General features: G+C 39.9%; 1 protein-coding gene across 1 annotated transcript in view; it reads right to left on the bottom strand.

Moving 5' to 3' along the window:
- The window catches only part of PCDH11X (protocadherin 11 X-linked), a 511855-nt gene that overhangs the window by 242057 nt on the left and 244595 nt on the right, over window positions 1–25203 (bottom strand). Inside the window, exon 5 of the mRNA XM_049828047.1 lies at window positions 21028–21099. Within this exon, the coding sequence (XP_049684004.1) occupies window positions 21028–21099 (72 nt within the window). The remainder of the gene's footprint in view (window positions 1–21027; window positions 21100–25203) is intronic.

The raw sequence follows: 25203 nt of genomic DNA on the forward strand, positions 1-25203 counted from the left end.
TGAAGAGAAAGACTGAGGCCCCTTTATCTCCTTTGGCATGAAGATTTAAGGGCCCAAAATCCATCGCCCCCCCAAGAGAGACTCCAAGGGGAGGAAGGCAAGCTTCCTCGGCTGCCACAGACCCGTCTGTGCCCTCGTGCACAAAACAGGCAGAGAAAGGGACAGGACTTCATCCTTTCCCACCCTGCAAACTCTGCTGTTCAGCACTGCAATACCTTTGTATACACTTGCAGCTACATGGCGTAACGTAAATGACTATTTACTTTGCACTGATCTGTATCAGGTGAAAAATCACTGTAATTTAGATCTCATTTGTTTATATAATAAATGATTTGTTTATACTGAACTTGATGCTTTACCTCAGCTACTTGAAATTTCATTAAATAACAAATCACTTCTAAGACCATGCCTAGGTAAGTCAGAAATAGCAAGTCTGCCACACATGCCCTCTCTGTATTAACATCCACAGCGCACAACCACTTGACTGTGTTTACCAGCAGAAAGAAATGATTTCTGTGATCAGCCATTTTTGAATATGTCTGAAACTCTGATTGCAAGTGCTTGCTTTCAATGCTGATTTAGGCAAACACTGCTCAACTTACATCCTGAGAGTCTGAAAACGGGAGGTGGGTGGGGACAGCTATGCTGGTTAATTTTCGTAATGCTAAATTTCAGTCTCCTGGGGAAAACAAAAGACCTCACTAATCTTTGACGTAATTCATCTGAACATATGCCAAAGTGTACTAAATTGTGTAAGAGAGGATAATAAATAACTACAGTGCATGATAGAGTAGGAATAAAGCGCCTTGGAGTTATATCGCACTGCTCAATCAGACGGTTGGGTCAGTTAATGCACGAGCTCAAGGCTGAACATCAATCTTGGCAGCTGGCGTGACATCCAGCGATGTGGACACCAAGCAACTCACAGTTCCTCAGTTGGGTGGCCACGAAAAAGAGGACGTCACAGAAATTTACAAAAATAAGCCAATATTGTCCATCACTTTACCCTATTTATTTCCTATAAACCAGTAAATATTATTATGAAATCTCATCATGAAGTTGGATACTAATATCTCCAGTTTCTATCTGGAAGCTAACAGATATCTCCGTAAATTGGGTTACAAATCTGGCAGAGGACTATGGCTATTCTAGATTTCCCCTCCTGGAAATTACAACAAAGTTGCCTTTCCATCATTTCTTAACCTGACAACGATATACTGGGTACTAGAGAGCTTTTGACTTTCTAATCCTTCAGTACTGCTAAAACCCAAGGAGGGGTGTGGTTTTTTTCACTCTGTTTTCCATTGCAGAATAAAATATTCTGCTTTTTTTTGCTCACAGTTGTGGATTAATAATAATTTCACAATAAAGTAATACAGCATCACCTAAATGCTAGGAAAGATTTTAAAGTCGTATTAAGGTTCTGATCATTCACTTCTAGTGGTAGATGACATTTATTGTGCTAATATTTTGTCTAATGATGCAGCATTTCCATTAATTTCTTTTCTAATGAAGCTCACGTTTTCATACATTACAAAAGACACTGTTAGTGTATACTGTGCTAGTGAACACATTACACAAGAATCTCTCAACGACTTGTGTATATACTCCAGTCAAACTTTTCACAAACATACACAGCACTCCTTGTGTCTCTTATGTACTCTTGCACATCGCAATTTTACTTATTGCATATCGTGAGGGAAATCACACCAATTTCATTCACAAGAATAGCACAGCTATTTTACAGATATGACCATAAAATATAATTTGCTCTTCAGAAGTCAAAATTACTTTGCATAGGTTAACCACATACATAAAAATATGATCCTCCATATACTCCTCTCTGGATTCCTTAGCAAATTGGTAATTGCCTGAGTCATTAACCATTTGAGGGCTCCATACACAAAAAGAGAAGGTACTAGTTGGATACATTACTTGTGGCTGCTGCTTCACAGTCCAAATGTAACGGAGTGTGGTAGGTGCGTGTGGGAGGTAGGTGCAGCTAGGTAACTGGGTGGTTACAAAAAATAAGCTAGCTAAGTAGGTATGTATTTGGACGTACCATAGAAAGAAGTACTTAAAAAGAAGCCCAAATTCAATAACTTCTTGAATAGATTAACTCTAGGGAAACAGTGGCTTTCTAAATAATACAGCACATATTATAAAGGGTCACGTTTATACTGGCTTTAACAGACCCAGGAGGGAAACTACAGTAGTTGTCTTTGATCTATTGGCCTATATTAAAGAGTGATGTGCTGGAGCATTGGGAAATGTCCTAATTTATTCCTGGAAAATATGTATGCATATTGTCAGATGGAACATTCTTTATACTGAGATGGTCTATTGTATGAGAAGGATTAAAAAAAGTTAAAGGAAACAGAGAAGTATGTCATTCCTCCAAAATTGAACAGAATGGCTGGCTAAACTGCTGAGAAGCAGTCTTAATTGTACTTCTTTGCATCAAGATATTAACTTCATTTTGTCCCACAAAATGCTCCTTTTTAAGCTCAGAAGCAAAGTAAAGAAAGAGTGCATAATAAGTAGCTATCTTCAGATCACAGATACTACAAGGGAAAATAAGATTTCCCAAGAGATATGACAGCCTCCGCAGGTACAAAGACCAGAACTTGAGTTGTCACTCCTGAACCAACACTCAGGCTTGCAGGGCTCTTCCAGTAGACTCTTGGGTTTGGGGTCCAAAGGCGCAACAGAACGAATGTCACAACACGAACATCACCTGAACTTCACTAAGGTCTGGGCACACCTGTACAAACTTTACAGCCTCCTGTCTAGTGGTAGTGTTCACAAGCTTCCTGAATTTTAAAGAGTGCCACAACTGTATCAGAACTATTCAACCCACACCACGAACTCCATACTTATTCCCACATATTTAGGACTTTTGTTAACAAGTGCGAATTAAAAAGAACAAAACAAAAAACACGCTCCAAGACTTGGCAAAGAGATATAGGGCTGTTCTCAAACACTAGATACATCACCCTTTTCCACTTTTTTTAGAGCACAAATAGCAAATAGAAGAAAAAATAGCCTTTTCCTTTGCATTTTCTGAAATTGAATTTTCCCTCTTTTCCTCATACGCTTGCATTGAACTGCAGCATTACAGTCTGATAATACTTTCTGAAACAGGAAACGTTGCACATCTGTTTCTAATCAGAAGACTTTAATAATATTCCATCAATGGAGGCAGCCTGCATTTATACCATCACATTTATTTATTTTTTATAAGAAAGGAGCGTGAATATTCGTTGCTGGTCAGTGTAGCCGTGGACATGAAGAACAGCCTAAGAGACCCTCTCTGCATACAAAAAGCATACCCCTTGGTAGCAGCTGAAATTCTAATCAGAGTTCCCTCACAACACAGATATTGTAGGTGTGCTGTGCTAGTCACTTCTGGTTTTATAAACGACCATTCAGGAATTGAAAAAATTGTAGCTTGTCAGTTGAGACTTGTAATCGTTATCCATTCAGCTAAAGGATTTCACAGGCCTGCTTGTAAAGGGAGAAAAAAACAGATTCCCTTCTCGCTAATCTCGGAAAAACAAAAGTGGTCTAAATCAACAATTACCTTAGACATTGAGGGAGATTTCTAATAACGTTGTATTAGAATGAAAGTTAGTATATTCTAATGGGAATTTAATAACCACCATCAGCCACAGCCTGACCAGAACATGTGCAGCAGTTCGATTACCACAGCCGCAGCCGTGATTCCTGTCCCCCCGAAGCACTGTCCGGAACGGGCCCAGTGAACCCCTCTCTTGGGGTGCCACCTGCATCGCTTCGGCATCTACTGGAGGCCATCTGACCATGCTGAGAGTTCAAGGGGTGCAAGAAATAACACAGAAAGGTACATAACCTAACGCAAATAGAGGCCACTTGATATATTTACTATAGAAACAAAAGCTGTTTAATGTCCTGTGTAACCCAAGAGGAGTTCCAGCGCCTGGTGTTGTTATTGCAATCTTAAATGGAAAGTTATTTTAATATAATCCCCTATGATAACTTCACATTGCTCCTTAAAATGAGAAAGATACATAAGAAAGATAGTTTAAACTTTTGGATCTTTAACGACATATTTATACACGTAATCTGTATAACGAGCCTGTTACTGTCGTTGCGCAAGAAGGGAACTTACTTCTATGCATAATCTAAAGTACATTATTAACACTTCAAAATATTTAATAGCCTTTCTAGGTGATAGTCTATATTAGAAATAAACATTCAGGAATAATTCATAGTACAAGCAGAAAACTATGAGATAAGCAGTGAAAAAAGATAATAAGGAACATGATTAATAATAAAGCTGTTGTACTGGCCTACTTGGGGGAGGAAAGGGGCAAGAAAGTAACACCGTTAACCGTAGACCTGAACCAGTGAATCACCCTCACAACAAATCAGGGAAACCTAAACTGTTTGCAGGTACCCCTGTTCCTAATATTACTGAATTCTGAAATCTTACCATTCTCCAAGGAGCGTCTCTGCCATTAAAGTTAAGCAGAGCATTCTTTTTTTCCCTGCGCTCTCCTGCGTTACTCATGCTGCCGCAACCCCAGAACTGCTGTCAAAGCAAGTTGAAATCACGCTGTCCACTTAGTCATAAAATCAGAGCTACCTTTCCTTCACACGAAGCACTTCATACTCTAGTAAGCATTACAAAAAGCATGGAGCGCTCTAGGAAGAATGGCTGTGTAATAAAAGTATAATTGAAATGGCTCTACTGCTGCCTCATTTCATCACTCATACTGGCCTCTGCTTGTTAAATTTTAAGATCTCTTGGGAAACCAGTGCATAATATAACTACACTCCAGAGTGTCAAAACAACCACTGCTATGATTTATCTCATGCATGACATCAAGGATCTGTTTTAACGCAATGATTTTACCAGTGAAACAAGCCCTTGAACTTTCACACTTCCCTTAATTTAGAGAACGTAGGCTAAAAATTTTGGAGGAACTTAAGGAATTTTTAGACTTCCAGTTGTCTTTGCCTTTCAGGAATGTTTGAGTCTCCTTACTCTTTTGCATACCCAAACTCATTGTAAGAGGAAAAGCTAGTGTGGATTTCTTGATCAAAGATTAGCATAAAAAAAAAAAAAACAAACAACCCTAAAATTTCATCAACAAGGCAACTAACAGAAGAAAGAATTCAAACAATTACAAAATCCAATGAAAAGTTTTAGAACAAAGAATTCCTAAGTAGTCTTGTAAGTTATCTTAGGTTCCGTTCAACACACAGGGATTGCAGATTTTTCTGGGTAACACACACTAACATCTTCAGGAAAGGATATCTGGATACCCACCAGAGATACTCCTCCTGCCATGAGGTGCTCTCTTGGGCCACCTCCCAGCTGGCCACTCTTCCCACTCAGTGCTTCAAAGTTGCCTTTTTAACTACAGCTTTACTAACTAGCTGAAGATAACACGATTTTAACAGTGTATGTTTCTTAATTTTGTTATCTTTTCATGTTCAAAACCAACTTGTCATTGTCCTGACTTGATCTTATGCCACTGAGGAATTTGTCACCCACCTCCAAAAGAGGTAGGGATCCACGTTTGCTGCGGGAGCATTTATAGCTCTCTTCAGCCAAAAACATTTTGGATCTATACACATTATTCTGTTCTTATATTTCTTCTCCTGGGATAATATGACATAAAATGGGCTGTTACACCACTCTCACAGGTGACAGAGGCAAAGGACATCTGCATTTCTGCGCCTCCTTGCTAACTTCACCATCATCTACAATTAAGCTGGAAAATCCTTAAAACCACAACTAGCACTTGAAAAATTCCTTCTACCTCACACCCCATTGCAGCAGGTAAGGTCGCCACAGAATATTTCTTGTTATTTGTTTCTAAGCAAAACTACCACATGCACAGCAGCAGTGCCATTTCTTCATTTGGCCTTAATTTCCCCATTAAAGTCTGCCACAGCTATATGATGTTACCTATAGGAAACACACCATAAAATTTATTTTGTCGAGGCTTAATTAGCAGTTACACATTTAGTTCCTTCTACTGTACAGAGAAGCCTTGGCTGCTCTGTAGTAATGCCTAGAAGTCAGTAATAGGCCATATAACATACAATATTACTTTTTGCTTTCTGTTCCAATAGCTTACTGCAGCTATGGAAGATTGATCCTTTCCAGTATGCCTTTATTCAGAGGCAATTTCTTGTTTGTGTTAGGAAACTGTTGCTAACTCTAAGGCAAGCACCCCGACAGAAGAACATTCAGAAGAATACCAAATAATGATTTAAGGAAGCACTTTTTTATACCCACCTGCCCTGACCCCATAAAAGCTGACCAAAAGATCAGAAAAGGCTTAGAAATGACCAAAGGCCGTTTCCCTTCCAGATCCTAGACCTGCTATTTTGTTCAGTACAATCCAGCCACAAGTGTGCGTGTGTGTCAAAAGCTTAGATACTACACGTGGCAGGATACCCCAACACTGTATCTCCGAGGAAAACCAGCAAAAGGACACACAAATTACGACGGAGATTAAATCATAGCTTTAAAAAATTCACCAGCAGTAGTAGGCATGTCGGGGTTTTGTTCTTTGTTTTACTGTTTCTTCCTTGTAGATCTATAAAGTGAAACCCTTAAGTTATGACTACTGTTCATCACTTAGCACCCCCCGGTTTATTCCAGCATTGACTGGCATAAAAAGAAGTGCATTTCCTCGGCATTGATAAAGAGAAGAGGACAGCAGGCTGCCACGGTTAAATTTGGTGGCCAGCTCCCTTTCATTCGTCCAGCGAGTGCCGATCATTAGCCCTCGGCCCTCGAAGTGGCAGAACCACCCAATACCACAGATGAAGGCAGAAGGAAACGCGCCATCGAAGCCCTGTGTCTCCACGCTGTTAACACACCCCGTCTATCCTATCTTCTATATAAATTTAAAGAAATTCAACCTTACAGTCTAAAACATATTGGGGAAGTAGAAATCAATGGAAGCTTTGTTATTTTAAGAAAGCAATTCTAAAGAGCCTGAAATACTCTCTCTTTAAGACTTCGGTTTGCATTTTCCTGCAATTGTGTGGTGAAGTCTTTGGCTGTAGAAGGAAAACAAATGAAGCAGCTGCGTGGACTTTCTGTGCAATGTTCCCTATTGAATGCATCGCAGTTACCTGACTTCCCCCTTGCATAAACAGTATTGCTCATTATTATACTTTAAAAAAGAGATTTTTTTATTGTTACAGAATCTAAACTCTTCCTGAACTCTGCAGTTCTGTCAGGTGGATAGACTGTAATGATCAAGATCTCAAGGTCAGAAATATAAAGAACCTAGTAAAACAGTAATTTCACACTGTGTAACAGTCTCTGAGAATACTGGCCCCTGACACATAATGCCATGAAAGAAAACAACGAACTTTCATTTTTGATTTAAAGAGTGTAAGTTTACTCAAAGGTGCTTTGCTATCCCCCAAAGTTTTAGAGCAGTATAACCAGCCTTTACCACTTGTCAACATTTAATAGCCTACACCCCAATGATTGATTTTGTTCAATCGGATTTTTTTTTCTCTCCAACTCATGTATTTAGCTTTTAGCTGCAGCAGGTTGACAACACATCTATCATAGCTAAACAATCTTATTCAGAAGCATTTATTTTCTGCAGCTACATTTGTTTGGTCTTCTGCTGTATACACTGTTTTGTATGTTCCCACATACCAACACACGTTTACGTTGTGACTGCCTACGGTACCACATAAGCTATTTAGTACCTCCTCTTCATTCTGTATCTCTCTCGTTATCACCAGGACTGCCACCCTTGCCTTCTAAGGGACTTCAGTTTATTTGGAGAATGAAGATCACTGAGTAAGGACAAGTATAAGTGTTTTGGTAGTTATTACAAAACATTACAAATATTCCTACCCTTACCTCATTTAAAAATATGATCTCTCAAGACACTACTTAAGTGGAATGGGAATTTTCCTGTCCAAAAAGGTAGTTACTGTAGTTTCCAACAATTTAAGTTATGCTCTCCAACAATTCTGATATCTGAGTGCAACTGATATACACTATTTTAAATGTATGGTGTCAGTCACATTCCCAGGTTTCTACAGCAAAGCGATATCAACGAAAAAAAGTTAGAGAGCAACTTCTGCTAAGTTCTTCCAGTGAAGCACAGCTGTAGGTAAAACTTATCCCTGAAGACCTAAAGCATGTTGCCATAAGGGGTGCAGTAATTCAGCAAAATATACAGCGTGAGTTATCTGCAATCCCTTAAACTAATGCAGATGTCACAGGGCTTCAAAAAGCTACGGGACCGATTTAAAAAAAAACCAGAAAGTAATAATTCTGGGGTCTGTGCTGAGCTCTATCTCTGAGTGTGGAGATACAAAAGTGGGAGTTAAAGCCTGCATAGGAACAGTGCGGGAGCAGGGAGGGAATCTTTGAATAGCAATCTTTCTGCTTCGGAAAAAAATGCACTAGGCAATGTTTTTAAGATGTTTCTTAAAACTGAAGGCCCACCTCCTCTTTAGGAAGATAATTAGGAACTGCCTTTCATCTCACTGTTGTTTGGTGAGGGTAAGAGTTATACACAAATTACTGGAGAGGCAGCTGAGTGAAATCATGCCTGTTTGCAAAAATTCAAGTCTGTCAGGGTGTGAGTACTGTTTTGTAAAGTATCAGTAATGGATTTGTAGCCCACAGAATAAATATCGCTAGCAAGTAAACTAGTATTTGAGGAATATGCAAGCAGCAACTATTTCATATGTAAGCAAAGACTTCTTCACTAACTGCCCATCTCGCAGCTCTCACAGGTGTTTCCCAGCTCCTTCTGTCAACTCTCTCTACGTAGTTCTAGCATGCAGATTTATTCCTTAGAAATATTGGTTTATGTTCTGAGGGCTAAAATTTGTTATTTTCTCATTCAGGAAAAATGCTATGAAAACCTTGATGGAGAAGTTGCCCGAACAGAGTGCAGTTGTCAGGCACAACTGGCTTACTTTACAATGGCTAGCAAGAGAGATTCAGTCCTTCTAAGGGGAGAACAGCATTTTTCCATTAAGTGAACTCTTGTATAATACAGCAGCATATCTCTGCTTCTTAGAGTCTACACAACACTTGCTATCCATGTTTCCAACCGAGTTGTTTACTTTCTCTCAAATCCTCAACTTGGCAGAGCTTGTGAACAGACTGCCACTCTGCCGAGCACAGTTCCACAAACATGAAAGGAAGAAGCAATTCTGAAGGAAGCACATCTGAAAGAAGTAAGATAAAATAGTGATGGCACGATTATTTTTATTTTATCAAGTTGCTGTAAAACTGCCAAGCCCAGAAGCCTGCCATTTTAGCTATGTTCCGAAAAAGAAATAAAGCAAGCTAGTCCCTCTCACTGCTCCTCTTAAAAAAAAAAAAAATAATTCAGATGCTTCTGAGTCACAAAACCTGTAAATCCTGAAATAGAGAGAATGAAACAGATCATAAAGCATCATTACTTTTACTTAAACAGACAAAGATCTGTGCCTTAGACATATATACGAAAGCAGTTAAAGAAAAAACAATCAGAATTCAAAAGCACCAAGAGCCTTGTTCTTGCCAAGACCTGCCTGCCTTGTCCCATCACCTCACAGGCAGGCTGCTAAACAGGGAAATAAAATCAGTGGATACAAATCATAAAAATCCACTGTGGACAGCAAAGTTTTTATGGATCTTGAGAAATGATCCTTAATGTTCAAAAACAAAATCTGGAAGGAGAAAATTGTAACGTGAGCGTGACAAAGGATCGCTGTAGAGACCAGGATTTCCTACAGGAAAAGTGGAAGAAAAGAGCAAGTAAAAGCCAATTAAATACATGAGAATGGACAAACAACTTTTGTCATTCATCTTTGATTACAGAGAGCGCACTTTTCAGAAAAGAAAAAAAAACCACTGAATTTTCTAAAGGCCTCAAGTGATAGCATTCTCAAAACAAAACAAGCCACCAGTTTTAGACCACAGGTTTTTTCCACAGAAAAAAAAAAAAAAAAAAAAAAAGAGATACTTCCATAGTTTGACTTCTTTGTACCAAGTTAGCAAACAGAAGAACCAGGTTTACTCTATGCATTTCTGTCAGTATGCTTACACTGACTACAGGCATGGCCCACCACCGCCATACCTGCTAAACCAACCCTTTGGTCTGTGGAAGGCTGGCGAGGCAGCGCCCTATGTGTGAAGTGAGAGAGAGCAAAACCCATCGAAAGGCTGAATCCGTTTTAAAAGCATTTTGTACTGCTTGTTGATCCATCAGTAGTGGCTATTATCCTGATGAAAAGCCATCACAAACCAACGTCAGCGTAAGATGTACATCTCAGCTGCAGGGCAGACAACGTGCTCCTTACACTTCCCACTCTCTACTTGTCAGTGCTGCTACAGGTTCAGCGCGGGTTTCTTTCCCAGTAAAACAAGAGACTGGATGCTCACAGTCTGGTTGCATAGAAATACCTGGAAAGCTGTTCAAGATCCTCTAGCAAACATATGTTCTGTATTAAACATACAGAATAAAGATGATAGTATTTTATCATATTATCTGAACCACAGACCCAAGAACTACAGCAATTTGGAGAGTAAAAATGTAAGTATAGAATATTACCAGATAAATGACCCAGTACTAAAAATGTCTTCATACCGTAAATACTTGGGGAATTGTTAGTACTTTAGATTACAACAGTACTGCCCTGAGCACCTTGAACTGTAAAAAGGAGCACCTAGAACTAATCTTGGCCATTGCAATAACTGATTGTGGGCACCTCGGGAGAGGAAATTTCCGCAAGTGGTGACAACTTGACTATTTAACATGAATCTTTGCCCAAGAGTGAAGAGGAATTTAGAATAAAATCCTGAGGGAGAAGAGCAGTACAAAGAGAGGGCATGACAAATAAAGTGCAATATCTCCCTCAGTTCATAGTTTACACCATTCATATTGCAGCCATATAGTGAAATTCATCACATTACAAAGAACTGTGCTACTGGTGAAAATGTATGGATTTAAAACCAAAGCAGTAGAATATGCATCTTTTCAATGATTACGAATTCTACTGCAAACACCAACCACTGTCACAGTGTTTGCAACATGAATTCCTTTCTGGGTCTGTGCTAATCCTAATATTTGTTAGAGTTAGAAAAGAGCATTATGCACCACAAATATTTTTATTATCCTTGCGTGGTATTTGGGAAAGCATAGAGGCATTTCAAAACAATGCCAAAATGTAAAGTTTTGATCATCATTTTCCAAACTACGGTCTTGCTCTGCAGCACCAACATCTACTATCTGGAACCTGGCATTCTTTTCTAAGGGCATTTTCCCTAATTTAACTTCATAAATAAATCAGTTAGAACCAGTTTGTAAAACTTGTATTCATAATGGCATGGAAGAACGTTGTAGGAGCCTTCCAAATGAAGTTCATACACAGGAAGAACGATATATAGCAAAACACTACCTTCCATCATCAAAGCAGAGTTAGTTGCTAAACAGAAATATTTTCATTTCTAAGAGAAGACAAATACTGTATTGTACAGACTTATTTTAAGTATCTTCAGAGTTAGCACATACACTATGTTTTTCATCTGTGTCCTTCAGCTACAAGCAGGCAGACTGCAGGCTGGATACACCATTTCAGTGGCAATTGATTCCAGGCCACCACCTTTTTGAGAACCCCTGTAATTTGTCTCCAACTGTTACAAAAACTTGTGCTGCTGGAAGATGACAGAGGCAGGCTCAGCCAGATGGACAGAAATGGCTTGGAATCATAGGGCTTGAAATTCAGGAACTGCTCCTGGTTTGCAGGAATATGAGATGGGAGAACGTGCGAAACAGAAGGAAGAGATCTGGAAGAAGGTCTTATTTGTTGAACTAATTATGAGAAGACGCACTTGCTTCCCTACACATTGCACAGACGCTTGGATGTAGATCAGGGAGCGCACGCAAAGGAGCCATGTGGCCAGGCTGGACTCTGACGCTCCCAGCTCAGCATCAGAACCTGCAATCAAAAGCTATCGGAATAGGCACAACCTCCACAACGTGCCTTTTTTTTTTTTTACCCCCTCCCTATTTTGCAATCCCTTTTAGAGGAAGATGACCAATAAAATCTTAAGAAGCAGCACCGTGCGGCTTTGCTTGCCAGCAAGCCCACGATGAGCAGCCCGAGGAGGGAGGAGTGTCCGTCCCCAAGGCCAGTGCTGCTCTGGGTTAGGAGAGCTCACCCACGCTGAGTGGGCGCCTGTCTTCTTACAGTAATTAATACGCACACTGTAAATGCCAAATATAACGTGTTAATCTTTCCTTATATGCCTCATCACTTATTAGATTCTTTCTCAAAGGCAGATGGAGAGAACAGTGGTGTTCATCTCATTTGGGCTTTGAATGGATACACAATTTCCATTACCATATAGGCGCTGGGGCACCAAGTTGGAGTGTATCTGCTTTATATGCAATAATATGCAGCCAAAAAAATAAATCAGCCCATAAAACATCCTTCAAGAAAAACAACTGATTTCATAGCTGAGAAACTGAGAGGGGAAGTGACCTGGCAACAGCAACCCAGAGCCCCTATCGCCACTACCGATACACAATAATCGTATAACTTAACGGACTGGTGAAATACCTCATTTTGGTTAACTAAAGTCAGTAAAAAACTATTTTCAACACTGAAGGTATATGAACTATGGTTTAGTCAGTGTGCACTGGGGGCCCTGACAGCATCTGTGAATAATTTGTCCCTCTTACCTGAAAGCTAACACTGGGATTCAGTCTTCCATCATGATCAATAGCAAAACGTTCAGCGTTACGGAATCACGACCAGGATGGAAATGTCCAGGTGAATAGCTCACACATTCCATCTAGTGCCTACTTCTGTTATTCCCTGTGACGAGACTTTATGGCAGTGCCTGTGTTTGTGAGCCAGGACTATAAAGTTTGCCGTGCTAATTCATCAGGAGGGAAGACATAATGTTCTTATTAAACATTGCAAAAGTTCATAATAAAAAAAAAAAATTAAATAATAATAAAAAAAAACGAAACCATGCCACCAAACAGAAACACCACCACCAAGAAAAAAAGTGGTTAACAGTTTCCTAAAGCATAGTGTGGGAAAGAAAAGCCTCAGGAGATGAACAGACAGTTGAAAGTGCAACACTTCCAAAAGCTTTTCCCTCAAACACGCACTCATACAAAGGTCTATACTAAAGCCAACACCATTTTTAAGGTTTAAAACACAACACCAGTAAGCTTTTACTATAGGTTTATGCTTTCCAAAACCTTTTCAGACCACTCCTCTTACTCTGAGATGCGTAAATACACGCGCCGGCTGCAGTAACGAAGAGGATGGATCTGTTCCCATGCACAGCTCCCACCTCACATTACAGGTAACAGCTCTGCGAGTGACAGCAAACCGGACACTAGAAAAATGGACACCTCGATGAATCACGCCTCGTTTATGCTTTCTCTTTTAAGATTTATGCATGTCGAGCACAGCTCAGAGCAAATAAGTTACAGTCCAATGCAACTTAATGATTTTGCTACTTGGTGCTTTCTCCTAAATAATGGGGACGTCTCCGCTTTCTCGCCAAACGGGGGTGATGGCAGAAGAAATACCGTGGGGAGGAAAGCCGTTCTGAGCATCCTCATAGATAACTAAGTACCTCAAAGACCTCATCTGCATTTTCTGAAAGCAGGTCCGTGGTGATTTACTTAGACACCGACAGCGCTTTCCGCATCTCACAAGATGAAGGAGTAGCTGTCTACCTGCCCTTTTTAAACAACGTCATTGGTATTTCACCAGTGCGTACCCCATCTCCTCCAACTCAGCGTATGGTAACGGAGAATAAATCAACTGCCTGCGTCGAGCAGTACAGCTCTCTCCTGTAGCTCCAGTACAATGCACGCTGGCCGGAGGCTTTCTGGGGTAACCTGTTCTCACGCTCACTGGGCTGAATTTCCAGGTGATGCTCTACAGCTGAGCTCCCCGCTCCTGCTACTGATGCCGTCCTCATTTACACCGCTGTTCAAGTCTGTAATAACAGCTCCGATACGTCAGAAGCAAGAGGAAGGAAAAGATTTAACAACGTGAGCCAAAGAAATTAGGCAGACAACATCGCTGTCATGGTGGACAAAAAAGGAAAAGAAGTTCTTCAAAGTCTCAGTGAATGACTTGTGTAAATCTTTTTTCTCTTTCAAGGTAGTAAGGACCTGAAACCTTTACTATCCCCCAATTTTTCACTCAGCAGCTTTGACATTTGGGTTCTGAAAATACATGGAACAATCGGACAGAGACGAACACGCAAGTGCCTGTCCTCAAAGATACAGCCCCCAAAGCGACTGGCTTTCTGCTTCTGCACAGCTAGGCGCCCGAAAATATACGGAGTAAACTGTATGGAAACTGTCTGAAGAGTTCTCATTTATTTTAATTAACTCATAACAGAACTGTAGCTTAGCTCAAATTGAGAGTTTTTAATCATAGAATCATGAGCCGGTCTGGTAAACAGACAGATAAATGAAATGGGATTTTTTTTCTGCCTTTGTAATGGTCTCCCCCGCTGAAATCAATAGTAAATTCAGTGCTCACAACTGTGATATCCTGCTTTTTTTTTTTTTTCTTATTTTCTCCGAGTGACTTTTCAGCTACATCAGCTACTAAGTTCCAATGCTCATAGGCTATGGCAAAACTAGATCTTGGAAAAAAAAAATATATATATATACACACATAAAAGGTGTCAAATGTACCAAAATCTTACTAGATCAATAAAAATAGTTCTTCCAGTTGGCCAGGTTATCTTAGCAACCCTGCTCTACTGCAGACTAAGTCTTTATTTAATTATAATTAAGTTTTTATTTGCAAACATCTTGTAATTAAACTTCACTTTCTGAATTTACAGTTGAATACTCCCAGTGGCCTAATACAGGCTGATGTACTGTTTTCTATATGGCATATTGGTATTCTTCTATTCCGTATTAACTGGAACAAGCAGGGAAAACAATCGCTAGACAGGAAATGGTTAATGCCCATTTCCACTTAATAAACTGCCTTTACATTAAGTTACCTTCCAGAACTGTATCTTGATTTCTGGATACATTATTTGTTTCGGATGTCAGGAATACCTTACAGATATAACCTCGAAACACAGCTAAAATGAAAGAGTGTTGCTATCTGTGAGAAACCAGGTTTGTACCTTTTGGCAGCCAGGTACTACACTAGCTGCTGCTGGAAAAATTAAATGTTTATGAGGTTATCCACTATAATTATTTTCAAAGTGCAATAATTAGCATGTTTTTCTCTCAAGTACATTTAGAGTCCCCACACCTTCTACTCTGATGCATATTTTTATTTTTTTAAATTTACCAACTCTTCTGAGTTAGAACTCCAGATTAAAACTGAAGTTCCATTAAACAAGAAATATACTTGAGACATATGTATATTTATTAGGCAACAAATAAAATGGGAATATTTTGACCACACAGATTCTAAATACTAAATATAACCAGGGTGTAACTGGACTGTATAAATTTATTTAGGTGACTGGTTTGTATCTAAGCTGAAGGCACCAAATCAGAAATAAAGCTTCACTTTCATTCTGACTTTCATCGATTTTGAATCCTAAAGGCTGAAGCTGTGAGCTAAGTAAACAGTGCACACCAGGACTTCATGAAAAATAATTCAGTTCCCATGAACTGTGGGAACAAAATATGCACAGGATTCTTATTAGTTGCTTCTCTTCAAATATTTAACCATGGTTGTTAATATTTCTTTCTAATATAATATTCTGTTGATAACTTCAAGAAAGAAAACTATTTTACTTTTGACTTTTACACAAGCCATATTGCAATATCTCTCACTGGTCAGTAAAACTGGGGTCTAAACTAAGCAGCTTAAACCATACGTGTCAGGAGCGTAGTAGCAAACGTGGTCAGACTGTATTTAATTATTGGCAGCTCTTTGCCTGTGTGCAGGAGGTGGACTCGCTCCATCCCTTCCCAGCACGACAGGCGAGGGGAACAAGGTGAATTGCCAGCTCACCTAATAAGACGTCTCTGTCAGAGGGTGCTTGGAGACTTTTCTCTCCAGAAGTCTCTTTCTTGCATATTGAAGGGGAAAGCGTGGCTGCAGATTAGGGTACAAAACTGATGAAAAGAACAAAAAGTACTGCACATGGTTCTGCTTGCAGTTGCTGGGCATTTAGAGGGAACAAGAATTACATGACTTGATTTACTTTACAAAAACTGATTAGTAAAACCCCCTGTGGATTTCTTAACTATACTGTGGAGGGATATAAGATTAGTGTAGCAATTCCCATCATCAAACGTATTTACTGTTAAAATATTGGATTAGTGATGTTGTTATCCACTGTTCCAAGATTATACAGTGATTCTTTAAAATTCAGCAGAAAAATACTACACTCTATCATTTGTAATTAGATTTCAGTCTGAGTGTTTTTGCCTTTCCACAAAAAGTAATTCTGCTTAAAAAAAAAAAAAAAGGAAAAAAGAAAAAAGAGAAAAGGACTGCGCTTTACATACAAAGAGAAAATAAAACTACAGACGCAAAAGAAGAAACAAATTATTTTCCTCTTCTGCTTTTGAGAGACAAATGGTTGCACTCGATCTGTATCTTATTGCTCCTGCTTGTCATGCTCTTTCCTGTGGCAATACACCACCATTACACCAGGTGGTAATAAAGCCATGTTGGTGCGAGACGTTGCTTATTCGTAAGACACGTACGAATGTGCGCTACCTGAGCCTGACAAATCTCAGTCCTTGGATATTGAACCCCCACAGAGAACTTTGAGGAGAGCTGTAGACCTTGAGGGTCATCATTGTCTGGGTTTCCAGTGACAACGTGGACTGCAAAGGAGGAAAAGCATGAGGAAAGGGGATAAATTAATGTGTTCATTAAAGTAATTATGCTACATTTGGGCCAGGAAATGTAACTGCACCCTGGCTTTTTAGCCATTATCTTAAGTGAGTGAGAACACTTGGAGTTCATGTAATTAATAAACAAATGAAAAGCTACAGCACTACCACCACCACCTTTCTCACATTTTATCCTGTCGAACACTCTAGGAATCATGTCTATGCAGTATTTCAGACAGACACATAATAGATAGTGATGTAAGAGTCACCAAAAAAAAAAGTTTTAAATCAAATACTCTGCCACCGAGGAGTGGGAGTTTTGCTGTATCTGCCATGCTGGCAAACTTTACTATTTGCCACTACTGCATTTTTAAGCTGTATAACCTTAATCATTGTTCTATTTCCTTATTTTGGTAAATCCTTATTCTCTCTTTCTACATTTATCCTCTTAGTAATTTGGAAGAATAAAGCAATTTGTTTCTGAATCAGAATCATTGTGATCAATGTTATTTCATGCCGTTGCTACACAAAATTCAGATTTTAAAATAGTGTCAGCAACCTCAAAAATTTAAACAATCAGAGATTACTTTGATTTTAAATTGTCTTGTTTCTAACTGACCATAAAAATAGAGGCTATAAATATGTAATCTTAACTGCAGTACCTCTGAACAGGCTTGACAGGGTTTATCAGCTAAATGTTTAATCAGGCAAAGCAGCAAAAAACATAACCACAGGAATACATGGTATTTAGCATTTAAATAAAGCTTGTAAACCAATGACAAGTCTATTTGGGCAACTACTACCACACATGTTCCTTATCTGCAAAGGTCTTGTCCCGAATTTATCGGAACGAGTCTCTCATACTTTATTTTCCAGGCAGTAACATCCGTTCCCATTCACTGAGTTCACAGAAAAAGATACAGAAAACTGGAAGTTAAAAGGCATGGCCATGAAAAAAAATTCCCACATTGTCAATGTCACATTGCTCTAGGAACTTACTAAATCACCGCCACTCCCCACCCCCCCCCCCCAAATCTGTAAAACCGAGAACAAAAACCCCACCACAGAATAAGAAATGAGCCTGACAAAGCACTACAGTTCTTCATTTTTTCTAATTGAACAGTTCAGTTTCAAAATTTTCAGCTACCTGGCTGCTTCTAAGATGAAACCTTGCACAACTGAGGCAAACGAGAGCCATGACAGCACAGGCAACACAAAAAGCACCGTTCCTCGTTTCCCCCAGCCTATAACCTCTGTGTGAAATTGCCCGACTGCTAATAGGTACCAGCTTCTCACCTCCTGATATTAGGGGCCAGATGTGGTACTTTCTGCTTCACTGACTGCTTGGCCCTGCACGCTGAAACTGTGCTCTCAGCTATTTCATTCACTCTCTGTTGATGAAACGCATCCCACAGCAGCTCTAAACATTGAACGGCACTAAGTAGCCCAAGAAAGTGTAATGATTTTTTTTACTGTTATTATTAAGTAGACAAAAGTAGCGAGTCTCTCCCTTTGGCAGGGGAGGGTGTGTGTTGCTCAAAGAACATTCATGTAAATAACACCTTCTTGTAAATAAGAGTTGGTTTTACTCATGGTTCATTCCAGCAGCTTTTAAATATATTCCTCCTCCTTTTAGAGTTGGGAACCATTTGCTTTATGAGCACCATTTGGATCATTTGCCTGTTGCTCATAAAATAGACAAAGCTTTTATCCATGCCATGAATTTTTACTCACTTTATACAAAATATCTAAGGAGGGATTTGCAGGGGCCAGAATTACATCCATGAAAGAATTAACAACTAATTTAATTTTCTGCTACAATAATGGTTCCAGCAGTTTTTTAGTTTGTTGATTATATTTCTTCTCTCCATGAAATACAAAAAGCATATTGGTCTTAGCTTCTTTGTACGTATTTTTTTAAAAAAGCAGGTTATTTTTTTTTTACCCCCAAATGAATAGGAATGACAAAAACATTTCACACATTTTCATCTGCATAGTGACTAAGTAAAAGAGTGGCAAATGCAGTTTTCAGAAGTGACCAGATAACCCGGTGAGGGTCTGTATACTCTGGAAGAACTATGATTCTCATCACCACTGGGACAGCACAACAGAGTATTTCTTTGACAACGCTGCCGGTAACAGTCACACAAACCACCAAAGAAAAGTGGTTGCAAAAGCTCACCTCCGTCCCCCATGTTCCTGCACCAGAGCCCCCCTAAACGATGATCATGGCATCAACCTGCTTCATCTCCTCCTCTCACAGCTCGGAACCCAACATTCTCTCTCCCGTGCCAACAAACCGAAGCCCTGCCCTAACTCCAAGCTCTCTACCTGCCTGCTCTGCACCACGTGCTGTAGGGAAGGGAACAGGAGGAGCCCGTCATCCCTCCCTTAACGATTCATCAGCTGTTTAGCAGCAACTGCTGGAACAAAACACCTTCCTCAACAGTTCTGCTCCTGCACATAAGGGGTTACTGCCTATAAGAAACTATGGACCATAGCAAGCTCCTGTGGTCCTGCACATAAACATTATTGATTGCAGAGACAGATCAATGCACGCTTAACTGTTGTGATTAGCAACTACCTGGATAGAGGCGTTCGGAGGTTTGGCCGTGCAGTAGCTGGAAACAGTCAGGGCACACACTGCACCTGGGAGCCTTTGATTGAGGAAGGAGGGAAGATCCTGTGTTTTGGAGAGTAACAGCCGAGGGATTTCCCTACAATACAAGGCTTGCATGTTTACAGATAACTCTCTTCTTTCTGTATGTAGAGGTGTACAAACATAAATACCACATATCTGTGACTACAGTGAAGAATTTACCATTTAAGAGCTACGATATTTTTACCAGCTGTAGAGACTGTACCATGAAAGCCTGCAGAGTTAGCACTACAACTAATAAAAAAAATAATGCACTCGAGCATGAGCAAAGGTAGCAGTAACAGAGATGTGGGGGTTTTTTCATTCCTACTTCTAAATTCCTGCATCGCATTTGCCACCTGCTTTTGGAGTAAACGTGCCTCTAGAACAAGCCTACGTTCTGGGATTTCATATAAGTAGTTTGTTAAAACTAGAGACTAAATAGGAGAATATTTGTTTGGGCAGAGTGCTTACAGCCTGAAAATACGAGCCAGAGCCTACTTAGACTACAACCACACCATAATTACGGATCGGGGGTTGCTACCTCTGCCTGGTTCTCTCCATCTTTGCCAGGAAACTCTCAACTTCAGCATTACAGCTATAGATTCACTGCTGCCATTAGCAACAGGTGAACCCTGCAAAGCACTGTGCGATATGAATTACAGATGTGGTAGCTGCTAAAGGAAAGATGCTGCAGCATCCATAAGAAGCAGCAGTCTTCCCCTGGGAATTTTCAGAAGCAGCCTGATTCACCAGGTTGTTTTTCTCGGCACCCTACCCTACTTCATCTCCACCCCACTCCAGCGCCTTCTCTTGTACAGCCCCAATCCTTGTCCTTGGAACAGCAACATCCAGTTTCACCTACACTATGAAATCGGCTCTTTCCTTCCCTCCCCTCACCTCCAAAGCCACATATTTCAATGTGCAGTGCAGTACACTGGTACACAGGGAGTAAACAGCAAAAATGGCTCTGAACTCCTGCACGTAAGAAATCCAAAATACTCGATTTGCTCAAGTACGTACACAACTGCAAGGCCCAAACCTCCAAAACCACTGTGTGTTAAGGAAGATTGCGTATTAATATCCCCATTTCTGTATCTCTTTTTGCACGATCAAGTATTTCTTCATTTTTGGTTAAATCCTTACAATGCGCAAGGTTGATCTTTCAAACCTTTCTCTCAAAATAACAAACTTCCACAAACTTCATTTCTACACCAGGAGATGCTTACAGTTTATTGACACACCACTCAGAAAGCAGGGTTTTTTTGTAAAGTTCAGCAAGGTTTTTTAAGCACGTAAGGAACATAAACTGAAGGCAAGATAATCCTGGCATTTCTCCCTTAGAAAAAAAGCTGAGACTTCAACTAAAAGGACACTACCAATAGTCTGGGCAGCCAAACACCAAAACAAATCATTTTGACATACGATGCCAAGAACCACAGAGCTACCTTTTGCAGCATTTTTTTAGAACCTCAGATTAATTCTATTACGACTTACAGAAGCCACTATGAGAGAAAACACATTATCAGAAAAGTTGTTCCAGCCTACCTGTGGCTGAGTCCAAGGCTCCAAGGCTGTTTCTTTCAAAGGAGTTTGTGGCCTTCCCATTTCTTTTGTGTGCTTTTAGGAGAGAAAAGTATGCATCAGTTATATGTTCAACCACTTGGTCAGCATTCAGCATTAATTTCCCTTGAGGGAATAAAACAGGCAGGTACAAAATTTGTACAAAATAATGGTAATGTATCACGACCGCATACATTTGGAGTAGACTTGTAGGTCTGATATTCTTGCAGCTAAGAAATGTAATTTTTATAGAGTTGCTTTAGCTTTCAAGGTATGGGGGGCACGTGCCTTTGTCTGTGTGTAAAGATGAAAAAACTCAGATAAAAATGTGAAATGATTTGCCAACAGAGTAACAGCAGAATTTCAGAGGGAACTCGACTCTGGTTTCTCTGCCGTTTCGTCCCCAGGCTGTGCTATGTTCAATGGACACCCTCAAAGAAGGACATTGACTGCAGCGGAACTAACTTAAATAGGTGAATTGAAAGAAATATTGTGGAAAACTTTTTAAAAGTCTGCATTATTTGGGCAGGGGAACCATGTTTTGAGTTGAGAGCCCTTGCCTTTCCTGAATGCTCTTTGGCTCTGGAGCCAGAAGACTGAGCAGTTACCAGCTTCTGCTCTCCTCCACTTTGCACCACCTTGGAATATCTCAAGATCGACCACCCCAAATCAAAAGTCTCTATAATCAAATGGATTAAAGTAGTCTTCAAAGAAGTCGACTTGCTGACCCTCACACTTCCCTTTCTTAATATTACCAAAAGATCCTGCAATTCCTTGTTGAAGTCTGTAATTCCTCTGCTTCCATAATAAACACGCAAGATTTTTGCAAACTGGGACTGCATATTGAATAGCATGGTGGCTCCTTTTAATTTTCTCCATATGAATTTCCCAGGAAAGGAACTTTACACATTGCTGCAAAAATACTGACAAGTCTCACATATTTTCTTTCTCCCTAAATTCTTTCTGTCATAAAACAGAAACAATGGCATTCACAAAAAAGGTCCACTGCTGAAATACAGTATTTAAGCAGTGCCAGGATTTTCCTCCTTCTGAAACACATCTCTAATGTACTACCCTTTGGATACAGCCTTTTACGTAATATAAATAGCATTTTATCCAAGTCTCATATCAGCGTGATCTAAATGCCCATGGAGACTGCAAGGACTGACAAAGAAAGGGAGATATACCATTGGATTTTCCATCATCTATAGCAAAATGTGGCCACTTAAAAGGAAACATTTTTTTAAATACAGAATTTGTGGGCAACTTCAGTAGCATGGAGCATTCACAGGGCTCATTTAAAAAACCCACCTTATTAAATGGTAATTTTGTTTTGGCAGGTTGGATTGCCTGTAATAATAGATTACAGGCAATCATTTTTACCATTTCTGTTATGCTGTATTTTGGGGTAACAGCAGAACATGATTCATTCTTGAAACAGAACAATAAGTGCATTTCAAGAGAAAAAAATAACCACAGATTTAGTGAATGCTAAACAGAGTTAAATGAATGCATCTGGAAAGGGAAGGTTGTGTTTTTCGTATGTTCAAAAGGAAACATATCCCACCTTATAATCTTTTTTTAAATGTAATGATCAAGCATCAAAGGGACCCAAACACATAATGAAAATTATTAAACATATCAATTGTGGTGCCAAGATACCATAATAATTCTATATTGGACAGCCTGCCAGGAACTGACATTAAAAAAAACCAACAAAACCCAAACCAAAACAAAAAACCCACACTATTTCTTGAGAAATAGTTTTCCTTGGGATTTCACATCAGGTTTTTTTATACCACATTTGACCAGTCAGTTCTATTTTAGAGCAGAGAGAAAAAGAAAAAAACCAAGTGTATGAGTACATGAAGAAAAGGGATGCAGAAGCATATTTAGGTGAGACAATACTTAAAATGTTTGAGTAACACTTGAAAACCATGCTCTAAATCTTAGATATGACTTAATGAAGACTCAAACACCTCTCAATGCTGAATTTCTTATAGACTAGCACCTTGTGTTCTTCATTTATTTCCTAGTGTTTCCACTACGTAGCACCCAAAGAAACCCTTTCACCCCTCCGAAGACAAGTGTCAGAAAGCAGTGACAAAACACAGCAAGAGTGAAAATAGAGCAGGTTCTGGGGCGACTACTAGTCAGTCAGCAGCCTGCATCCTGGAGCACATGAAAGGAAGAAAGAAAGAAAGAAAGAACCAAGCCGTAGCTGCTTCCAGCCCCTACAGGCTTTCCACACGCAGCAGTACGCATCTTTCCAGCTCTCGTCCCGTTTTTACAATGCCGTTTCAGAACTAGAGGGACTCAGCTCTAGAAATTAAAGGCCCCAACGCACAGCACACTCCTGGTTTGCCACGGAGAACCTGGAACTGTGTTTGCACGGTCACTTTTCAGTGTAGAAAAAACATCTTATACGTGAGCTGTGACTACACACGTGATTGCAGTGAACCAACGCTTACACCGCTAACTAGCAGCACATCAGCTGCAGCTTCCAGAACTCAGACTGTGCGAATACCTCTTCTGAACTACCTGCTACTACAGCAGTTGTGCTTCTAGTATACAAGCTCCCTACTTACCACTTGCTGAGATATACACACATTCTTAATGGACCACACAGAAGCAGCACTTATTCACAAGTACTCTTTTCTCTTTTTTAAAGAATGTGGTAATGATAGACAATCCTCCTGGGAGCTTCTTTCTTCCAGCACAGATAAAGAAGCTCTCACTAAAAGCGGAAAGTTTTTGGAAGCCTTTATCCCCCCGTTTTGCTTGGAGCATCTTCCCACAGCCTTCTGCAGCGTCTACAATTCCTCTAAAGAAACAACAGAATATGCCCACAGACTTTTGTTTATGTTCCCTCCACTTCCTCAATTTGACATTTAAGTTTCACACATAGAAGAAAATTGTACCCGTAATGAGATAAAGATGGAATGATTTCAACCTGGATATTACATTATGGTTTCAGCAGTGCCATTAAAACTCCCTTAGCTCTTGTACACGCACTGATTACAACTTCTTTAGCAGGCAGGCTTGACTTCTGGAATAAATTAGGTTCTTTTCATGTTTGATGAACCACCTGTCACTTCTCTTACAGCCAACTACCGTTCCAGGGCGTATCCGGACAACCGATTCAGTTCCTGCCATTCATCCAACACCTTCTGAGATCTTCCCCTCCGCTGGAGCTGAGGAGACTCGTTTTGCTCTAAATCATTACCTGACACCCCGTACCACTGCCCTAGGACAGGCACTGGAGAAGGCAAAGCAAGACGGGAAACCACATAAGATCTTGCTGGCTGTAAAAGTTTTCTTTATCTCAGTAATCCCTTTTACCCAGTGGGAAATGCAATACTGTCAACTGTTCCCCAAGGCCAGGCAATCCTGTCTATCCACAGAAAGTTCAATTTTCATGTATTTTCACTATGAAAGAAGTTTTACTTTGCTGAGTCATCATACAGCCAGTCACATCGGTCTTCCACCTGACCACCTAGAAATTACCCTAATCAATTATGTTAGCAATCAATAAAGTCCAGCATAATGGCCAGCTAGTAAAAAAGATTGTGCAGAAAACATTTTCCTGATATTTGGAATTTTCTGTCTAGTTGTAACAGCAAACAAAAGCTTTAATATTTAATCAAAGTAGTTATTAAATCTTTTTTAGGGAAAAAAGAAATTCATCATGAATATTTCCTGTTGTTTGTTAGGAACAGTAAGTTAACAAACATATAATTACTTATGACAGCTTGAAAGGTAATAGCCAAGCATCCAAAGTTTACCAGAGAAAACAAATCGTAAAATAGATTTTAAAGGTTATGAAATTCATCGTTGTAAGTCAGACTTCATTTTTACCTTTAAGATGCCACACCGGTGGTCCACCACTCTGAAATACAAGCAGGAAATCTCTCGCACATCTGAGATAGTTCAAACTAATCTTACAGCTGCATCCGCCCCATGTGCCAGTCGGGTTCCTGGTGTCTGTACAGGTTAGGCCGATGCATAATGAGACACTGCTAATTTGCTCGACCTATTTTCTCCATCAGACTCAACCCCATTCTCTCTCTGCCCTAAGATACTGGTCCAGCTCGCTCCGTCTGGGATCCTGCCCCGCCAGTCCCCTGCGTAGCTCAGGAAGGTGGGATGCAGGCGGACGGG

Source organism: Accipiter gentilis, chromosome 24 (genome assembly GCF_929443795.1).
Source record: "Accipiter gentilis chromosome 24, bAccGen1.1, whole genome shotgun sequence".
Classification (NCBI taxonomy): Eukaryota; Metazoa; Chordata; class Aves; order Accipitriformes; family Accipitridae; genus Astur; species Astur gentilis.